General features: G+C 39.0%; 1 protein-coding gene across 12 annotated transcripts in view; it reads left to right on the top strand.

Moving 5' to 3' along the window:
* PLEKHA5 (pleckstrin homology domain containing A5) overlaps positions 1–18,696 on the top strand; it is a 219,095-nt gene that overhangs the window by 161,220 nt on the left and 39,179 nt on the right. For 6 of the 12 annotated variants that reach the window (XM_032220558.1, XM_032220556.1, XM_032220562.1 and 3 more), the window contains 2 exons: positions 1,803–2,259; positions 3,541–3,627. In XM_032220558.1, the coding sequence (XP_032076449.1) occupies positions 1,803–2,259; positions 3,541–3,627 (544 nt within the window). Of the gene's footprint in view, positions 1–1,802; positions 2,260–3,540; positions 3,628–6,984; positions 7,105–7,906; positions 7,961–12,849; positions 12,931–18,696 lie in introns of all 12 variants that reach the window. The other 6 variants (XM_032220557.1, XM_032220563.1, XM_032220568.1 and 3 more) reach the window with 5 other exon arrangements.

Here is an 18,696-nt window from a genome sequence, read left to right as displayed (position 1 = left end):
GTGATTAGAAATTTTCTGATTGTAGCAAGACAGATTACATTACATTACTCTCTTATGTAATGAACATATCAAGGAGAAATTGATGTTTGGATCAAATGCCATTGTTTTAAATGTAGGCAGAGGTAGGGAATGTGAACCTCTGTCATGTGATCCCATCCTTTAATGCTGCTATCAGATTCATTGCATTGGCTGTTCTCCCAATCAATTTCAGTCCACTGTAGAAATGTTAAAATGGCAAAAGCTATTAACAACACATTATTAATTGGCAGAAAGCCAATCCTTTTGATCACGGAGAACATCTTGTTAGTTAAATATGGATGAAATTATTAGCACGGACCATATAGTTAGAAATGATGGCTTTGCTTAAAGTGGATTTGTCAAAACCAGCAGGATTTATGCCTGCTTTGCCTTTGAGGAAATAGGAAAAGTAGTGCTCCCCCTTGACAAGCCCACATATGCTATTTAAAAACAATATAATATTAATTTCAGGAAAGTCAATAAAATCTAGAGTGAAAATGGAATGGGGAGATCAGCCCATTGCTCCCAAGGAAGTAACAAATCTCTTTCTCGTAAAAATCTCTAACAGTGATTATCCTGCCTTTCCATAATTTCAAGGCAGTTTGCAGAAATCAAATTATTGTTTTTAATTTTTTTTTAAAAAAAAACTTGAATTTTGCTTGGGGGAGCAGAGAAGCTGATCTGGAGGACTTATAACAAGCATTCCCCTTGTAAACCTGTTCCCATTACTCCTGTGAGGATTGGGACTTGGTTGAGTCATAGTGTTTCCCGCAGCAAGGTAACCTGCCCCCTTCTCCTCTGCCTCCCTTCCCTTTGCCAAAGGCAGCTACATGAGAAGCCAACTACCTCGGGAGTAGGAGATGCTAGATACAGAAAGGGAGAGAGAAATTAGGTTAGAGGAAGCTGGATAAAGAACTCTTGTCTCACTCCTTCACCTGCACAGGTAGTCCTCGCTCTACGACCACAGCTGAGCTCAAAATTTCTGTTGCTAAGCGAGACATTTGTTAAGTGAGTTTCGCCCCATTTTGCAATCTTTCTTGCCACGGTTGTTAAATGAATCGCTGCGGTTGTTAAAGTTAGCAACATGGTTGCTAAGCGAATCCAGCTTCCCCGTTGACTTTGCTAGTCAGAAGGTCGCAAAAGGAGATCCCAAGACCCCAGGATACTGCAACTGTCATAAATATGAACCAGTTGCCAAGCGTCTGAATTTTGATCGTGGGATTGCGGCAACGGTCATACGTCACTTTTTTCAACGCCGATGTAACTTTGAATTGTCTCTAAATGAACTGTTGTATGTTGAGGACTACCTATACAGGCCAATTGCCAAGCATTTGAATTTTGATCACGGGATCATGGGGATGCTGCAACTAGTAACTACTAACTGCAACTAGTAACATTGATCAATTTTGGATTGACTCATATCAAATGATAATCTCTGGTAGTGTGTATTTTTTAAAAAATACATTAGTGTGAACTTCTCAAATTGGTACCTCTCACATTGTTGAAACTGCAATTATTATTGGTCAGGCTAGGTGAAATTCTAGTAGTTGCATCATGACTTACATGTGGATTGCTAGTGGTATCACCTCCTCTAAAGAGCAGCCTCTTTTGGCTTGAAGGGACAGAGTAAAGTATAAATTTCTCTCTTGTTTGACCTAAGGTTGCAAGTAGAATGCAAGACCAAATTACCTGTAGAGATAAAATGTGGGGAAAGAATTTTTAAATGTTACTTGTAATGTACCCATTTATTTTCCAAATCGACTAACGGAGATTTCTTGTTTCAGCATAATTTCTTATCAGACTTTACCAAGGAATATGCCAAGCCATCGAGCCCAAGTCGTGCCTCGTTATCCAGAAGGTTATCGCACTCTTCCAAGAAATACTAAGACCAGGCCAGATAGCCTTTGCAGTGTTTACAATAAGACCCTTGGATCCTTGCCAGCGGAAGATAAAAGGAGATCGATGCGAGATGACACCATGTGGCAACTCTACGAATGGCAACAACGGCAGTTTTACAATAAGCAAACGACTCTGACCAGACACGGTACTTTAAGTAGCCCCAAAACCATGATTAATATATCTGATCAAGCAATGCATTTGATTCCCACATCACCTTCCCATGGTTCAATAGCAGGTTTCCAAGGATACTCCCCTCAGAGGAACTACAGGTCGGAAGTGTCCTCACCGATACAGAGAGGAGATGTCACCATTGAGCGTCGACACAGACCTCATCATAACAAGGTGAGGGCTTTTGCTTTCTACAACTTGCTGCAATTTATGTCCTTCTAAAAGATAGACCAGATGCACAGTAGCCACTGCAGAACAGCCATCTCTTAGTTACAATTTGCCTATAATACAGATAATCCTCTACTTACAGCAGTTACAACAGCTAGAGTACTGCATCCAGGTTTGGTCACCACAGTATAAAAAAGATGTGGAGACTCTGGAAAGAGTGCAGAGGAGAGCAGAATTGGTCAAAAAAATTGACTCTGGTCAATTGACTTACAACTGAAATTCCAGGATCGATAGTTGTCGTACATTGAGGACTACCTGTAACTATAAATATGATACTTGTTCCAAATATTGATATTTTAGGAAGAGAGCTGTGATTAAGGCCACACCTAGAATACTGCATCCAGTTTTGGTCACCAGACTATAAAAAAGATGTTGAGAGACTAGAAAGAGCACAGAGGAGAGCAACCAGGATGATTAGGGGACTGGAGGCAAAAAGGAATACAATGATGATGATAATAAAATACAATGAATGGTTGGAGGAACCTGGCAGGGCTAGTCTAGTGAAGAGAAGGACCAGGGGAGACACGATAGCAGTCTTCCAATATTTGAGGGGCTGCCCCGTAGAGGATGGGGTCAAGCTATTTTGCAAAGCCCCTGAAGGCCAGACAAAGAATAATGGATGGGAAATGGTCAAGGAGAGATTCAACCTAGAAATAAAGTAAGAATTTTCTGACAGTGAGAACAATCAGTCAATGGAACTGTTTGCCTTTGGAAGTTGTGGGAGCTTCATCACTGGAGGCTTTCAAGAAGAGACTGGACTGACAGCTGTCAGAAATGATGTAGGGGTTCCTGCTTGGGCTCTTGATCTGCTTCCCAAACTCTTGAAAGTTTTAAGCCAAGTGTAGGGGGAAAGCATACCAATAAATACGTCAGGATGACACATTTGAGCCTTTGTAGTAATTTTTCTTATCTATTCGCTGCCTTGAGATCGTCATCAAAATAAGGTGGCAAATAAGTGCTACCATAAATATGGTTTTTAACATCAGAAAGATGCTGTTCTCCAGAACATCTTGTTATTTGCAAAGTTTTGAGACGAAAGTGCAACATTTCAGGATATTTGTACTGACAAAATATTAACCAACACCTTCGCTTTGGACTCTTTTCATAACTCATAAATTGACTCAGAAAAGCATGTTAAAAATATTTCATTTAACCTTTGGTTCTAAAAGCCCTGAATTACAAAGCCCATGGTTTGTTTTGTGTTGGTTTTTTCCTCCCCTCCCATAGCAGCATGGCTTTGTCCCTGACAGAAGGTCGATTCCAGCTGGCTTGAGCGTGCAGCCTATTACTCCCCAGAGCTTGCAAGGCAAAACTGTGAGTGGCATTTTTATATTTAGCCCATCATTTTTTTTTTTAAATTTAAGAGCAACCTATAAAATACAGCATACAGTCTGACAACTGTTCTAGTTGCGGGGGTCCACATTAAATGCAATTTCCTGTCCTGATTCATTCGGGAAATAAAGGATATCCTTTCCCACAGGTCAATTCTGTCTGCGTATCTTAAATTTTGCAAGGGTAATCTGTTCTTACTTTGTTTCAACCAGGAGTAGTAGTCACTTACCTTCCCTACTGCTCAGTCTTCCGCACATCCGCTTTTCGCTAAAAAAGGCCCCAAATGGGATGCCATAGAGTCGAGGAGAATGGGCGGGGCCACCTGCAAATTCTGCTATCGGTTCGAGTGAACTGGTTTAACCAGTAGAATACCACCTCTGGTTTCAACTGTTGTTTGACCTGCATATTTCCTGTTAGGGAAGGATGTAGACCAGTGGTAGTCAACCTGATCTCTACCGCCCACTAGTGGGCGTTCCAGCTTTCATGGTGGACTGTAGGGGTTTGCTGTAACTCTGCTTTATAAGTTTTATAAAGTAAAGTTACTTCCCTATTTTATAAATCACCATTACTATGGAACTGGTGGGCGGTTAGAAAATTTTAATACTACCAGAAATACAAAAGTGGGCAGTAGGTATAAAAAAGTTGACTACCCCTGATGTAGTCACTTCCAGGACAACAGTCGAGAGCACTTTTAAATATTTTATTTTTTGTCTGCTTCACTTACCATTGAATGATAAAGAGGAAATGCCAGTTACTGAAGGTTTTTATTATTTCATGATGGGAGGCCCAATTAGGTAGAAAAATTGCTGCTCTAGGCAATTGGTTATGTATTGTGATGTCGTATGACAAAGTTATTTACCCTGTAATTGAAATTTTATTCACATCATTGGAAATACTTGACAGTTATGTATCAAAGACTTAGTTCACAGATTATAGATTTCGGCAGACTTTCCCAAAAATTCATTTAATTCAACCATGACTACATTTATTTATTTTTCTTTTTGAGTATGTTTCTGTGCATTTTAAGGTTTTCTTCAAATGAAATACTGATGGATTACATACACAGATGTAAGCATGTAGTAGAATACGCAAGGACTTCCACTCAAAAATACTCAAGGAAATAATAGTTTATTAGTATAAAACATAGTAATGAAGATAAGATAGCTCCCTCTGCTGGCCTTTGTTAAATACAATCAGAGTTGCTAATATCGAGTGCTATGAATATACTTTTAAGTCTAACACCATGCAATGTGGATGTTCAAATCTAAAACTGTAAAAAAAAAATAATTGAAGGCCTAATTCCAAGGCTTCTGACCAGCCCTATTCGTCTATACCAGATACATCTACAAAGAATGGGATATTCTCATCAGATATGAGAACAAGTCCATGGCTCAGGAAAATTGAACATGGCACATTATAGAAAGGTTACAGTTTGCTATACAGAAAAGATAAGTGCTTGGTGACTATAAAGTTATTTGGGAGTTGTTGATACATGAATCAGTGTGATGAGATTCATTTGTAGAAATACTAATATCACTCTATAAAACCTTAGTAAGACCACACCTACAATACTGCATCCAATTTTGGTCACCACACTTTAAAAAAGATGTTGAGACTGTAGAAAGAGTGCTGAGAAGAGCAATCAGGATGATTAGGGGACTGGAGACTAAAACATATGATGAACGGTTGCAGGAACTGAGTATGTCTTGTCTAGTGAAGAGAAGGACCAGGATAGCAGTGTTCCAATATTTGAGGGGCTGCCACAGAGAGGAGGGGGTCAAACTATTTTCCAAGGTATCTGAAAGCCAGACAAGGAATAATGGATGGAAAGTAATCAAGGAGAGATTCAACCTAAAAATAAGGAGGAATTTTCTGACAGTGAGAACAATCAATCAAAGAAGTTGCCTTTAGAAGCCACTGGAAGCTTTGCAGAAGAGTCTGGGTATTTTCTATCAGAAATAGTGTAAGGTCTCCTGCTTGGGTGGAGGGGTTGGACTAGATGACCTACAAGGTCTATTCCAACTCTGTTATTCCATTAAAATGGTGGGGATTTACATCAATCTCAGCAGTACTTCAGGAGCATAAAGGAGGCAGTTTTGGAAATGGAAGACTAACAGTCAAAAAGACAAATAATGAGAAAGCTGTCTGTAAATAGCTGAAATTAGGATCCACAATAGAATGTCATATGTATGAAATGTTATTAACCCGAATATGAATTTTTCTGTTTAAGCAAAGGACACATAACAGCAAATTAGCAAAATAGATCATTCGAGTGAAGGAGAATTGTGTCTTAAAATATTCACGTTTAGGATTCTCCTTGGCACTAGAAGCTTGTGGAAAAGTAGAGCAGTTTTTTCTTTCTTTCTCCAGACATAAGATTTTGTTTAAAACTGCTACACATCAAATAAAAATAACTTATTTGGAAGCATTGGCTGTATTCATAGTTTAATATCGTGTTTCCCTGAATATAAGACAGGGTCTTATTCTTTTTCCAACCTTAGAATCAGTTAACAGTTTCCACAGCTTTCCCTACTTTTCTGAGAAAATAATCAAGGCATTTGGATACACACAGCCTCTTCATGGCTTTTCCCCTAGGGATGGGGGAACCTTTGTGGGATGGGAACCAAACCAAGTTTGACTACCATATGCACAAAATAAAACTAGCTGCAGTGACACCCGTTGTCATCCTCGTGGCACGACAAAACCGCGGTAGACTAAAGCGTGCCCGCCGAAAGCGCGTACGTGACGTCATCAGCAGCGCGACGAAAAAAATTAAAAATAAATTAAATTAAAATAAAATTAAAGCAAGCCGATTCACATAAAGGTAAGGGTAGGGTTAGGTTAAGGGTTAGGGTTACGTTAAGCATTAGGGTTAGGGTTAGGTTAAGGGTTAGCATTAGGTTTAGCGTTAGGTTAAGGGTTAGGGTTAGGGTTAGGTTAAGGGTTAGGCTTAGGGTTAGGTTTAGGGTTAGGTTTGGGGGGGTTAGGGTAAGGTTTTCGCGTTAATTTTAACTTTACCGCTCACAGCGTGATGTTTTCGTTGCGCTGTGATGACGTCAGGTACGCGCTTTCGTCGAGCGCGCTTTAGTCTACCGCGGTTTTGTGGTGGAACCGTCATCCTTCTATTTGATTCACTGGAGGAATTCACTCCAAACTGGTTCCCCCCCTGGTTGAGACTGTTTTTGTTGGAAAGCATCATCTTACTCCAAAGGGACTAAACATAACTTGGTTATACTATACTGGCTAGCATTGTTGAATGCAAGTGTAAAACCGAAGTTTTGTCTAGGACAAGAATGAACTAATTTTCCACTGTTGGCTTCTTACCCAATGTTCCTTTAGCCAGAGGAGCTCACACTGCTGCTTATAAAGCTGAGAAGGCAGCAGGCCGAACTGAGTAGTATCCGGGAACACACATTAACACAACTCATGCAGCTAAAACTTGAGGCCAGCAGTCCAAAGGTCAGCTATGAACTGATGTTTCTCATGTGCCATTTTCCCCTCATTCCAACACTGTAGCCTTGGGCCGCCATCTCCTAACTGTGGATTTTACTTTCCTGGTTGTTTGTGGTGTTCTGCTATCAACCCTTTGAGTTCTGGTGCGAGATACATTGATCTCCAAACGAAGAGAGTAATTCAAAAGGCATTTTGCTGTCATGAACTCTTAAATTATGCAAATTTCTAGATGACACCCAATTCTGAAACCAGAATAGGTTAGAAAGGGCCGTAAATACAATCTGGCATAAGCGTTTCATTCTCTTTTTCTCGTGCCTGCGACAACTTACAAATTGGTGTTTTGTTTTTGCTGCAGGAAATACATCCACGCGTATCAAAGGGTTTATAGTTTGAATGGATTTAACATGATGTATTGTGGTTTTTTTCCTTCATTTTGTTTTAATATTGAAAGCTAATTTTTGTAGCTAATAAGACTTGTTGAGAGCAATTGCAACCGTATTTAACTTAACCTCGCTAATTAAATTAATTCGTTAAAATTAATTTAAAGGCCAGTATGATTTTTTTTTAAAGTTTTAGTTTCTGTATGCCAATGAAACATTACTTAATCCATCTAAACGCCAATGTCAGTTTTGCAGTTCTCAGTTTTCGCTGAGTTGTACGTATGACATCTGCAAGTATAATCTTAAAATTGTTAAAAGTTAAGATGTGTGGTGTCCTTTTCTTTCTTGAATGACTTTTTCACCTCTTCGTATCTGTCCCTTTCTTTCTTTCTTCCTTCCTTCCTTCCTCTCTGAATGCTGGTTGCTAGAATGAGATTCTTTCTCATCATCTCCAAAGGAATGCCATTTATTTGGACCACCAGGTGGGACTTAAAGCTTCTCTTTTGTATGTTTATATGTAAGAATATGTTGATTCTTTTTTGTCACTTGGAACTTGACAAAGTTGCTGAAATCCTGCTACCGTTTTAAAATAGTGGGAAAAAGTTCCTGCAGCGGTTAAGTGGCACAATTTTAATTGCCAAGACACCTCTCTTGCTCCTATTGGTCTATTGCTAGATCTCCCCAAAAATGTACCATATCATTTGGGATGTGCTATTTGAATTACTACATGCAATCCTCAACTTACAGCCATTCATTTAGTGATTGTTTCAGTTCAGTGACCATTCAGTGCAGTTACAACAGTGCTGAAAAAAGTGACTTGCAACCCGTTCTCACACTTACAATTGTGTTGCAGCATCCCAGTGATACCCGATAAAAATCCTAGCACTTGGCAACCAGCATGTATTCATTTAATGATTGCAAGATCCCAGGGTCTTGTGGTCGCCATTTGCAACCTTCCCAATTGGCTTCCAACAAGCAAAGTCAGTGGTGGAAGCCAGGTTTGCTTAATGATCACGTGACTCTAATAACATCTGCAGTGGTTCACTTAACAACCATAGCAAAAAAAAGGTTGTAAAATCAGGGGTGGCACACTTAAAAACTGCCTTGCCTAGCAGCGGAAATTTTGGTCCCAATTACAGCACTTAGCAATAGCACTTAGACTTATATACCACTTTACAGTGTTTTACAGCCCTCTCTAAGTGGTTTACAGAATCCAGCCCAACAATCTGGATCCTCATTTTACCCACCTCGGAAGGATAAGTCACCCCTGAGCCTGGTGAGATTTAAACTGCCAAATTGCAGGCAGTCAGCAGAAGTAGCCTGCAGTACTGCACTTTAACCACTGCGCCACTCACAATTATGGTTTTAAGCTGAGGACTTCCTGTAATTTGTGTGGTCCTTTCTAGAATGCTAATGGCGAAATTAAGACATTTTAGGGATAGTTAATTCTATTTCTTCCACTGACTATTTGTTTTCTGAATTAAATATTATTATTAAACTTGGGACACAAGTCTGTGCCATTATATTTATATACTGCAGATGTTTTCCCTTACTTAGAACAGGCTTCACCAAATGCAGCTGACAAAAAAGGAAAATCTTGCCATTATCTTTTTGTGACTAATGTCTCTTTGCTAAAGAAATTGGGAGTTCTTTCCAGATTTCTACTTTTCCTTTTTCATCACCATCTGTCTTTGCAATTATAAAGCTAAATTTTTGATTGAAATGCTGTTGAGCCAACATTAGCCTGCAGTGGGATACTCTGTCTACCGGAGGCCGGCCAGCATTTTTATTAATTGGACCCAACATAAAATCTCTTTGTTTTATAAACTTTTTACTCGAAACGTAAAGGTTTGCAATGCACGCTACTGTGATGTGCAGTTAGAGTGTTCATACTGTTTCCTTTAAAACAGTTTGAAACATGAAACTCAATTAACTTCATATCTTAAGAATTTTGGTGGCGTCTCAAGCAAGAAACTCGCAGGATTTTTCATTCAGCCTGCCCAGAAATAAAAGTTATACATTCGGAACCGTTTGAATTGAAACACTTTTACAAGTAATTCTAATTAGCTGCCCAGAGTCATAAATTTGAGATGGGAGACCATATGAATTAAAATCAATCATATGTAATCTCCCAGTTTTGGAATTCATAATGCAACTGATATGTAAAAATATCATTTGGATAAAAGCATACTTAAATTGTATTAACTAACCTGACCAAAACTTCTTGTTGCAAAATATCATTTCACTGTTAATCTGCAGGAGAAAATGGCAAGCATTTTCAAGGATGCTAAAAACAGATTAGCATTCCCTAAGTAGTGCTGTTAATATCACATGTTCCTTGAAGAGGCTGATTTTCATATTATTGTACAATATATATTGCTCAATATGTTTTTGAAGCAAATATATATATATTTAATAAGGTACGACAGTTAAATCTGTTCTGTGAAATGAAATTTAGGGAAGTCCCTGCTTCATTTAAAAGCCGGGTTTTATGGTGGCTCTGGGTAACACTGACACAAGATTTTCAGCTGTCTGCAAAATTTTGACAGACTGGGTTTGCCTGCTTATCCTAGCAATGCTGAAAACTGAATTGGATTTCAATGCATGCGGGAATTAATGTGCAATAATTTTAAGTCATGTTGCTGGATTTCTTTGGGCAGCTTAAAATATTCAAACTAGATGCAGTAGGCTTGTATTTACATTCATTTCAGACATTTGTTTTAGAGTAGACTCTATTCTGAGTCGTTTTAGGAATAACTCTGAATAACCCTTGAAAGACATCAATTTTCATTCTTCCCTCGTATCAATACATCAGTGATCAGATCACTCAGAGACTCTGAAATAGCCCAGTTTTAGCACACTGGAATTGCGATTAAGTCAATGTCTCCAGAGACTCCCTATCTGCAAGGAACCTCTACATCCTGCAGAGTTTTTTAGATGTATTGCTGCAGTTTCGCACAAGCTTTTGCTCAGCTGGATCCTTGGTGCTCACCAAGCTTGGTTATTTTCTTGCAGACATTTCATTGCTTCTAGCACTTGATGATGTTACCTAATTTGGTAATGAAACCTCTGTAAGAAAATGTCTGTGGAGGTTCTCAGTCATCCAGGTCATGGTTGTCCCAAAACATCTGCTTTGAAGATGTTTTGCTTCTCATCCAAGAAGCTTCTTGGATGAGAAGCAAAACATCTTCAAAGGAAAACAAGAAAGTCCAGTTGCCTCTTGAAAAAAATCACCTTTGGGTCTGCAAGAAAAGCACCCAGTTTAGAGTGCACCAAGGACCCCACAGTTCAACCCTGAGCTACGGATATTTTCTTCTATGGGTTTTGGTTCTGCTATTATCCTGAATACGGGATCGGTCAACTCGCTGTGGGACAATTCAACAAGTACAAATGTTAAATTAATTTCGACGGACCCATGGCCAATAATAATAATAAAATAAAGCCAATCCAGAAAGAGTTATAATAATTTTGATAAAAGCATGATCACTAATAAGAAAAGTACCTGAATTCAACAATTAATACAGGGTTGAATTGTCCCGCGGAGAATTGTCTTGCAGCGAGTCGGCTGTGGCAAATTGCCCTAGACTTCCTGAACAGACATTTCATACTTCCTGTCTGAAGTGTGCGCATCACAGGCCTATTTCTGAATAAAAACGATGGTAGTTTTGACAGCTGAGAGCTGGTGTTACATTAATTCAAACATTCCCAGTAAATCATTATTAAGCAAATGGATTGAAATTGAAATTGCTACATCAACAATAGAAACTAACTGTTCTCTGAGATTAAAAACACATCCATGTTTTTTTGTCCCTGCTTCACACATTACCATTTGTTGTACACAATAGAATCTTTGCAACTGACAGAAATGAATTAAAACTCTGAAAGGCAATCTGCCTTCCCTTGTACTAACAACAGCCACAAAACCATTGGCATGAATAAAATATTGGTACCTAAGAAAACATGCAACGTTATTTGTATTTAGGAAAAATATATAATTGACTCTTATTAAACCTGTTGCATTAAGTAACAGCCCCTTTTTTAAATAATGTTGGAACAGATTGTTAGAATGGGGAAAAATATCTGCAATTTAAAAAGAAAAACCAGCCCTTGGTTAAGCGAGCTGCCTTCCTCAGATGCACATAGAAAATCTACCATAGTTTGGCACTGACCTCTTAGCCAGTTATTGCAATTCTGTTAACAGTTCCCATCTCTCATTTCAGTGTATATCTTCTGCCATTTATTTCCTGGTTTTCATATTGCAATGCCAAGTTGTTTTCATCTTTTTCCTAAGTAAATAGATCAGTGGAATCGGGACACATATAAACTAAAATTCCACTTCTATATTGGTGCATTTTCTTGAATGGTATTAAACGGATACACCATGTTTTAGTTGAAACAAATCCTTAAAAGCTCTATGTCAAGAGCACTTACCCACCTTTTTTTCCAATGGAGCTAGAAAGTCCAGTAAACGAATTGAAAGTATTCAGAATTTTCTGTTTGGTCTTACGACTTCCAAAACTTTATTACTGATCAATGTGGTAATAAGCAAACATGGCTTACAAAGCAGCTAATATAAATAAATACTATTAAATAATCATCAGTTATCATAAAAGAAAATTGAGGCTGAAGTAAATACATTAATACGTTTTCAGAAAAAAAACTATTCATATTTATAATATTATATTGAAGGTCAGGAAATGTATATGAAAATTAAATTGGCATTCATTGAAAAAAAAAGCTTATAGTTTACGCCGTAGAATAGTAATATAACCACAATTCTTGCTGGCCATATTTCATACATGACTTATCTTAGCTCTACACCTGGACCTACTTTAGGGTTTGGAGGAGAAAAAGCTACTTTAACAGAGAGAAAAATTGAGTGAAGCCATTCAATCTCCAAGTTGGTGCATCATTGCTACCTTAGATTTTAAAAGATTGGCTCCAAAAACCTCTATTTTGCCCAGAACAGGTCTTTATATTGCACAGCTTTTTTATCCTACACTCTACTACATGTCTTAATCTTTGCAAATTGAGTATATGTAAACAGAGTAATGAAAATAGTACCTTATTCATCTCAATTAATTATGTTCTGTCTCGGGAAGCTTTCTAGAATCTTATTAATGATATTTATTGCTTAATCTAATACGGAATGTACACCAATCTAGTTTAAATTCATAGATTTTTTTTTTCCCCCCAGTTTAGTTTAAACGAGCTCTTTGGAATGTACAAGTTTACTAATCATGAGAGGAATTATAAACTGCTGCACTAATGGAAAACAATTAAAGTAGAGGCTATATTTACAGTGTCGTCTTTCAAATCTAGCCGTGCTGTAAACTGATGTTTGCTGTATGCTCCTCCTGATTTGAAATAGATGAAAGAGAATGAACCTTTAATCATCTTGGTTCACACTATGATTGAGAACTCGGCGCTAAGACCACAACTGTACCATCAAGTAAGGTCTTGGATTAGTGAATGAAATTGCTTTTTCTCATTGCAAAACTTTTCCTCAGTGACAGTTTTTGGTTGTTCCCCTCCAGTTTATCCATAACATTGGTGTTCCTCCCCTGTTTTTGTTTTTTGGAAAAACCACAAATCATCCATGCTTCCTACAATGTTGCAGTATCACTAGCATGGCTTTGCTGAACGTACTTGTCCTTGACTATTGAGTGTCCCCCACTCCCCTCCCTTTGGATAACCTAACCCCCCCTTTTTTCCCCAGAATATTTAACAAATGACTGCTTTTTGTAGGTAAACCCCATATATTCTGCTTCCGACATTTGTCCTAGCATGGATCTATACAATCTCCTTTTTCTTTTTTTTCTTTTGCCTTTGAAGGAATTAATCTTGGTTTAATGCAAAAGCATGCCAGCCGTGTTGTCATTTTCTGGCAGCTTTTTGTTCCAGGGGGATAAAAAATTACTAAACGTTATAGGTTCCTGGACAATTGCGTGCTTTCCTTCTCTTGCTCGTTTTCTTGTCGCTCTTGGGAGTTAAAAAGGATCAAAATCATTTTGATCTGGGGAATATAGCTCCTTAAGAGCACTATGTTCAGAAAGTCACAGCAAACAAAGCCAGTCTTGAGTCATGATTATAACGAGAGGAAATTATGCTGAATGGAAATATAACATCAACAATATTTGTTAGAAAATCATTGGGATAATCATTTAAACTTGAGCATCCTATATTTCACAGAATGCCCAATAAATTGATTGGTAATGGGGATCTGTTTCCTTTTTTTACACATAAAGCCTTTTTTTCCAATTTATGATCTCAGGGGCTCCCAAGTTCCAAACTCAAATTGAACTCAAAATCTGACCTTGGACCAACATGGAAGATCATTGATGCCTATGAACAGAGAGCATTCAACTTTCTTTAGTAGCTGAATAACAAGAGAGCTTGGACAGATTCGATTCTTGACCCTGTAGGTGTGGTAGATAAACCTGGACGTACCAGATGTGTTTCCTAGGTCCTACCGTGTTTCCCCAAAAATAAGACAGGGTCTTATTTTCTTTTAACCCCCGAAATTAGAACTTGGCCTTATTTTCGGGGAGGTCTTATTAGTTTTGAGGCAGTGGGCATGGTCACCTCATGGCTGCTGCTGTGTTGCAATATTTTCAGGGAGGGCTTATTTTGGGGGGATAGCTTATTTTAGTGCATGCGCTCAAAAGCCCAATTGGGCTTATTATCCGAGGAGGTCTTATTTTGGGGAAAACAGTGTAAATAAATCTATTTAGGAAAATACTTGGCAACCTTAGTGGTTGCCAAGATTCCACAACTTCAGGGACCGTGGTGTTCTCTCTATGAACAACCATTGTGCTATTACAATTTTGCTCAAACGTGTGGGCTTTAGTTAGATTTTAAGTAAACACCACTTCTCATTGAGAATTACCGTGTTGTTATTTTTTTTTTAGATAAACTAATGTATAACGTGCAACGTTACAGTGAATGAACATCTTGGCTTCACTTTCTTAAACTTCTCTGAGGCTGGATAGGTTGCTAACGATCAACAGCCAAGTGTGGAAAATAAAATTCTTAGGAAGGTTTTGACAAAATGAATTCAATAGAAGTTTAATAAAATGAAAAGAATATGAAGAAAGCACAGGTTCCTCGTTGCTATCTTTTTCTTTTGCTTAACTTTACTTAACTAGTTTCACTTTTTCCCAAGCTGGAAATATTGATTTGTCTTTCAGTAAATTATTTTGTAGCTGATTGTCTTACGTGGGGTTTTGAGAAAGGAGCTACCCAAGGGGATCTTTAGCATGGGCAAGCAAGCTGAATTGAATGAGCAGCTGGGAATAGTTGCTTTCAAGGTTTAATCTGCTATGTTTGGCATGATCCCTCTCATACCCCCCTCCTGCCAAGCTTGAAGGGATGGGTCACAGCTGTCTGGAGCTGAAGTTGACCTCCTGGTGGTTATATGAATACACCCATGCAGTTTTCTTGGCATCTAGACAGCCATTCCCTTCTTGGAGGCTCTGGGTGAGAAGTCTTTTTCCCCATCTTCCCAATGTCGTTTATGGTTCTAGAATTTTTTGGTGGATTCTGATCCAAGTACCAATGAGGTCTTATCTTGTTTAGCTTTTTGAGATCAGCTAAGGTCAGCTCAGTGCCACTTGTTGGTGTCAGTTACTCTAGACCAGTGTTTCTCAACCTTGGCAACTTGAAGTCCTGTGGACTTCAAGTTGTCAAGGTTGAGAAACACTGCTCTAGACCAACTAGAAATCAACTCCGCAGGAAGGCTATTTTGTATTGAGAGTGGCTATAATATCAGACTTCTGCCAACCTAGCAGTTCAAAAGCACGTAAAAATGCAAGTAGAAAAATAGGAACCACTATTTTGGTGGGAAGGGAACAGCGTTCTGTGCACCTTCAGCATTTAGTCATGCCGGCCACATGACCACCGAGATGTCTTCGGAGAGCACTGGCTCTTCGGCTTTGAAACGGAGATGAGTACTGCCCCCTAGAGTCAGAAACAACTAGCACATATATGTGAGAGGAACCTATACCTTATAATATCAGAATCTTGCAGGTTTGATTGTGTTATTAAACCCCCTCCTACTTTTAATTCAGTGAATTAGGGAGGTGTCTGTCTGGGCTTTTTCTGAACAGTAACTGTCTGTTGTGAACTTAAAGTATGTTTTACACCGTGACAACAGAGATAGCATAACTCTGTCAAGCTCATCTTCCTTACTCTACAGCTGGGGTGGCTTTCAACATACCATCTTTATCGATTGCAAATATTTAATTCAGAATATCCAGATGGTAACTGGGGGAAATATATTTGCAGCTTTTAATCAATTAGCTTGCACTGAATGATTTCCTTTAAGATCAGAAATGTTCCCATAGTTTCAAGTAGCTAAAAATACTCAAATTATCCACAAGGATATATAAAAAGAGGAAGTAAAGTGATCTTTGAAATGAGCAAGGTATTTATGACAGAAAAGCTGGCACCCCAAAATTCATTTTCTGAGCAATTCCCTTTGCATGACTCCTTCCTAGTTTTTTACTCCTAAACGCAACTCTTACACTTCAGAAGCCATTATTCTCTGCCCAGGCTTCTGCAGCTGGCCAAGATGATACCAAGATGGCGAAATGAACCCCATGTCATGATTTAAGTACTGCTCCTTTACACATGCCTCGTGATATGCAAGGATATAAGGAGAAGAGTATACATGTTGATGTCAGAACACCAGAGGTGGGTTCCTACCTCTCCAGCCCACTTTGGCCCAACTGGTAGGGGTATGGCGGCGTGGGTTGCTAGAACCAGCAGTGAGCCAGTCCTGCCACGCCCCCGAACCAGTTCCCCGGTCAGTGGTACCATCTTGTTTTTAAGTTCCGCGCATGCGCAGAACAATTTTAATTGAGCTGTGCATGTGTGCGTAAAGCACGTGCACGAAAAAACGGCAGTAAAACTGGCCAGAACCCACCCCTGCAAAACACATTTCATCATTGGCCTCTCCCCACCCCTTCCCCCACGGATGCCCAAGGCTCTCTGTGGTTCGTAAGAGGTTGAGCCAAGTGGTTGAAACAGATTTTCAAATCTGCTTGTGATCTCATGAGGCTTCTTACTTTGAGTTGCATCCAATGCCTGTTATTTGCCAACAATTTTATGATCAGCTACAAAAGACAAATGACTTATTTTTAAATTTTGTGACAGGCAGACACTTACCATATGGTGAATTTGGAGAATGTATGGAAGCCCCAGTGTGAGGGTGAACCTGGCATTATTGGTGCCCTGCTCCCCCAGATGTTTCCAAATTGAGGAAATTGGTGGAAGCATAATAGCTGGTTGCCCTCTACAGACTTAGAATCCATAGAAGTCACCATGTCACATTGCCGTCACACGACATATCACGTTTTTCCCTTCACAGAGCTGGGGTGGGCGGGCCTGCATGTGATGCATCCAGCCCATGGGCTGCCAGTTTGACACCCCTGCAGAGGATATGCTTTCCAAGCAGTTGTTAGGGGAAGTGCCTCGTTGTTTGTGAAGTCCAAAAGTTTGAAGAGGGAGTTCTTTTGTTAATCCATTTTTGTCTGAGTTGCCAAGAATTATTTAGGAATATTCTGTTTTATTTCATTTTACTAAGCTTCCAGGTGCAAAGTTATTGTCAGAATAAGTTAGGAAATGATAGTTTTAGGGCATCATTTTGAAAGAAGACATTCTACTAACTACATTTTCCGTAATTCTCAGCACTTAGTAATACCAGAATCCTCAGCCCGAGGGCACTTTGGACCCATCCAAAGGCTCATTTTGTTTAATTCTGTATTTTAAATATTAGCCTTGATATATGCCATTTCCAGAATAGCTATCATGATAAAGTCATCTTTTTAAAATAGTACTTAGCAAACATACGCTATATTGCTGTTATAATCTATCAAAAGTAATAGTTATAAATCCCATGTGTTCATTGTGGCATTTCGACTGCATTTGAAATGGTTCTTTCCCCCTCATTACTCTCTCAAAGTTGCCAAAGTTTTCTAGTGCCCCTTAGGCTTCATGCTTATTTCTAAGCAACATTTTTAAATTATGCCTGTACCAAAAAAAAAAAAAAATCAAGTTGTGAGGTGTCATGAATATAATTGTCATGTTTCTTATGGAATACCTGGAAGACGCAGGTATTTTCTGAGGAGAAGCTGGTAGAACTGTATTGGTGAAAAAGGTTTTGATCTCGGCAATTGGAGCCATCCCAAAACAGTTCTGGATCTAGATGGGGCCAGTGTCTGTTTTGGCATTAAGCCATTTCCAGCACCCTAAAATAGCGCCCGCCCCCACCTTTTGGGAAACCCAGGGACTGTTACTGTTTCCATGGAGATAGGATTTTCCATGGACCAGAGTGGGCGGGGTTTCGCATGTTGCCTGCATCCCGCGGATGGGGCTTCTCTTATATCCGCGACCCAGTTTCTGGCATGCCATAGTCAGGTGCCGGTCCACAAACGGGTGGTTGGGAGATTCTTGCCCTAAAATAGTGGGAAAACACTATCACCTGTTTGGCAGGTAATGGACAGTCTAGAATACAGTACTGTTGTTTGGGCACTAGATAATACTGTTCCTTGAGTCTTTATGGGGGTTTTATTATATGTTTGAACATGGATCGTGCCTTAAATCATCTAGGCACTTTTTGAATAAAAAGTTGGAAATGGGGCCTTTATCTTTTCCTTAGATTTCAGAATGAGTTATCTTCAAGGCACTCTATTTTGCCCATCATTTAATCATTTAAATCAGGGGTGTCAAACTCGCGTCGTCACATGAAGTCTCACAACTTTTTTTCTCCTCCACCAAACTGGGCATGGGCGTGGCCAGTCTGTGACATATCCGGCCCGCGGGCTGCGAGTCTGACACCCCTGATTTAAACACTGTTGCTGCTGCCTCTTCTTTTTGAGTTTCAAATATCCCTCCCTCAACTATCCTCTAAAAATGGATGATATTAGATTAGTTAATAGAGTGAATTTGCTTTTTTCCATTTGGAAGGTTATTTCCCTCTTCAGCTGACCTTATTTTAGAATACGTAGATGTTTACAACATTTTTCAACATTTGATAGAGATCCGAAGATACAGTGGACAAGCTGTCATTCCATGAAATATTATTTTACCATTGGCAGTTTTCAAAATGAAAAACTCTTGACAGCACTATTCCTTAGAACATAATTTTCAAGCTACTGTAAAAGACTGAGGATACTGTTATTTCTTTTTGTTTTCTGTAGTTTAAAATACTCTGGAG

This window comes from Thamnophis elegans, chromosome 7 (genome assembly GCF_009769535.1).
Source record: "Thamnophis elegans isolate rThaEle1 chromosome 7, rThaEle1.pri, whole genome shotgun sequence".
NCBI classification, from domain to species: domain Eukaryota; kingdom Metazoa; phylum Chordata; class Lepidosauria; order Squamata; family Colubridae; genus Thamnophis; species Thamnophis elegans.
The sequence above is the reverse complement of the archived record's forward strand: the minus strand, read 5'-3'. Positions and strand labels throughout refer to the sequence as shown.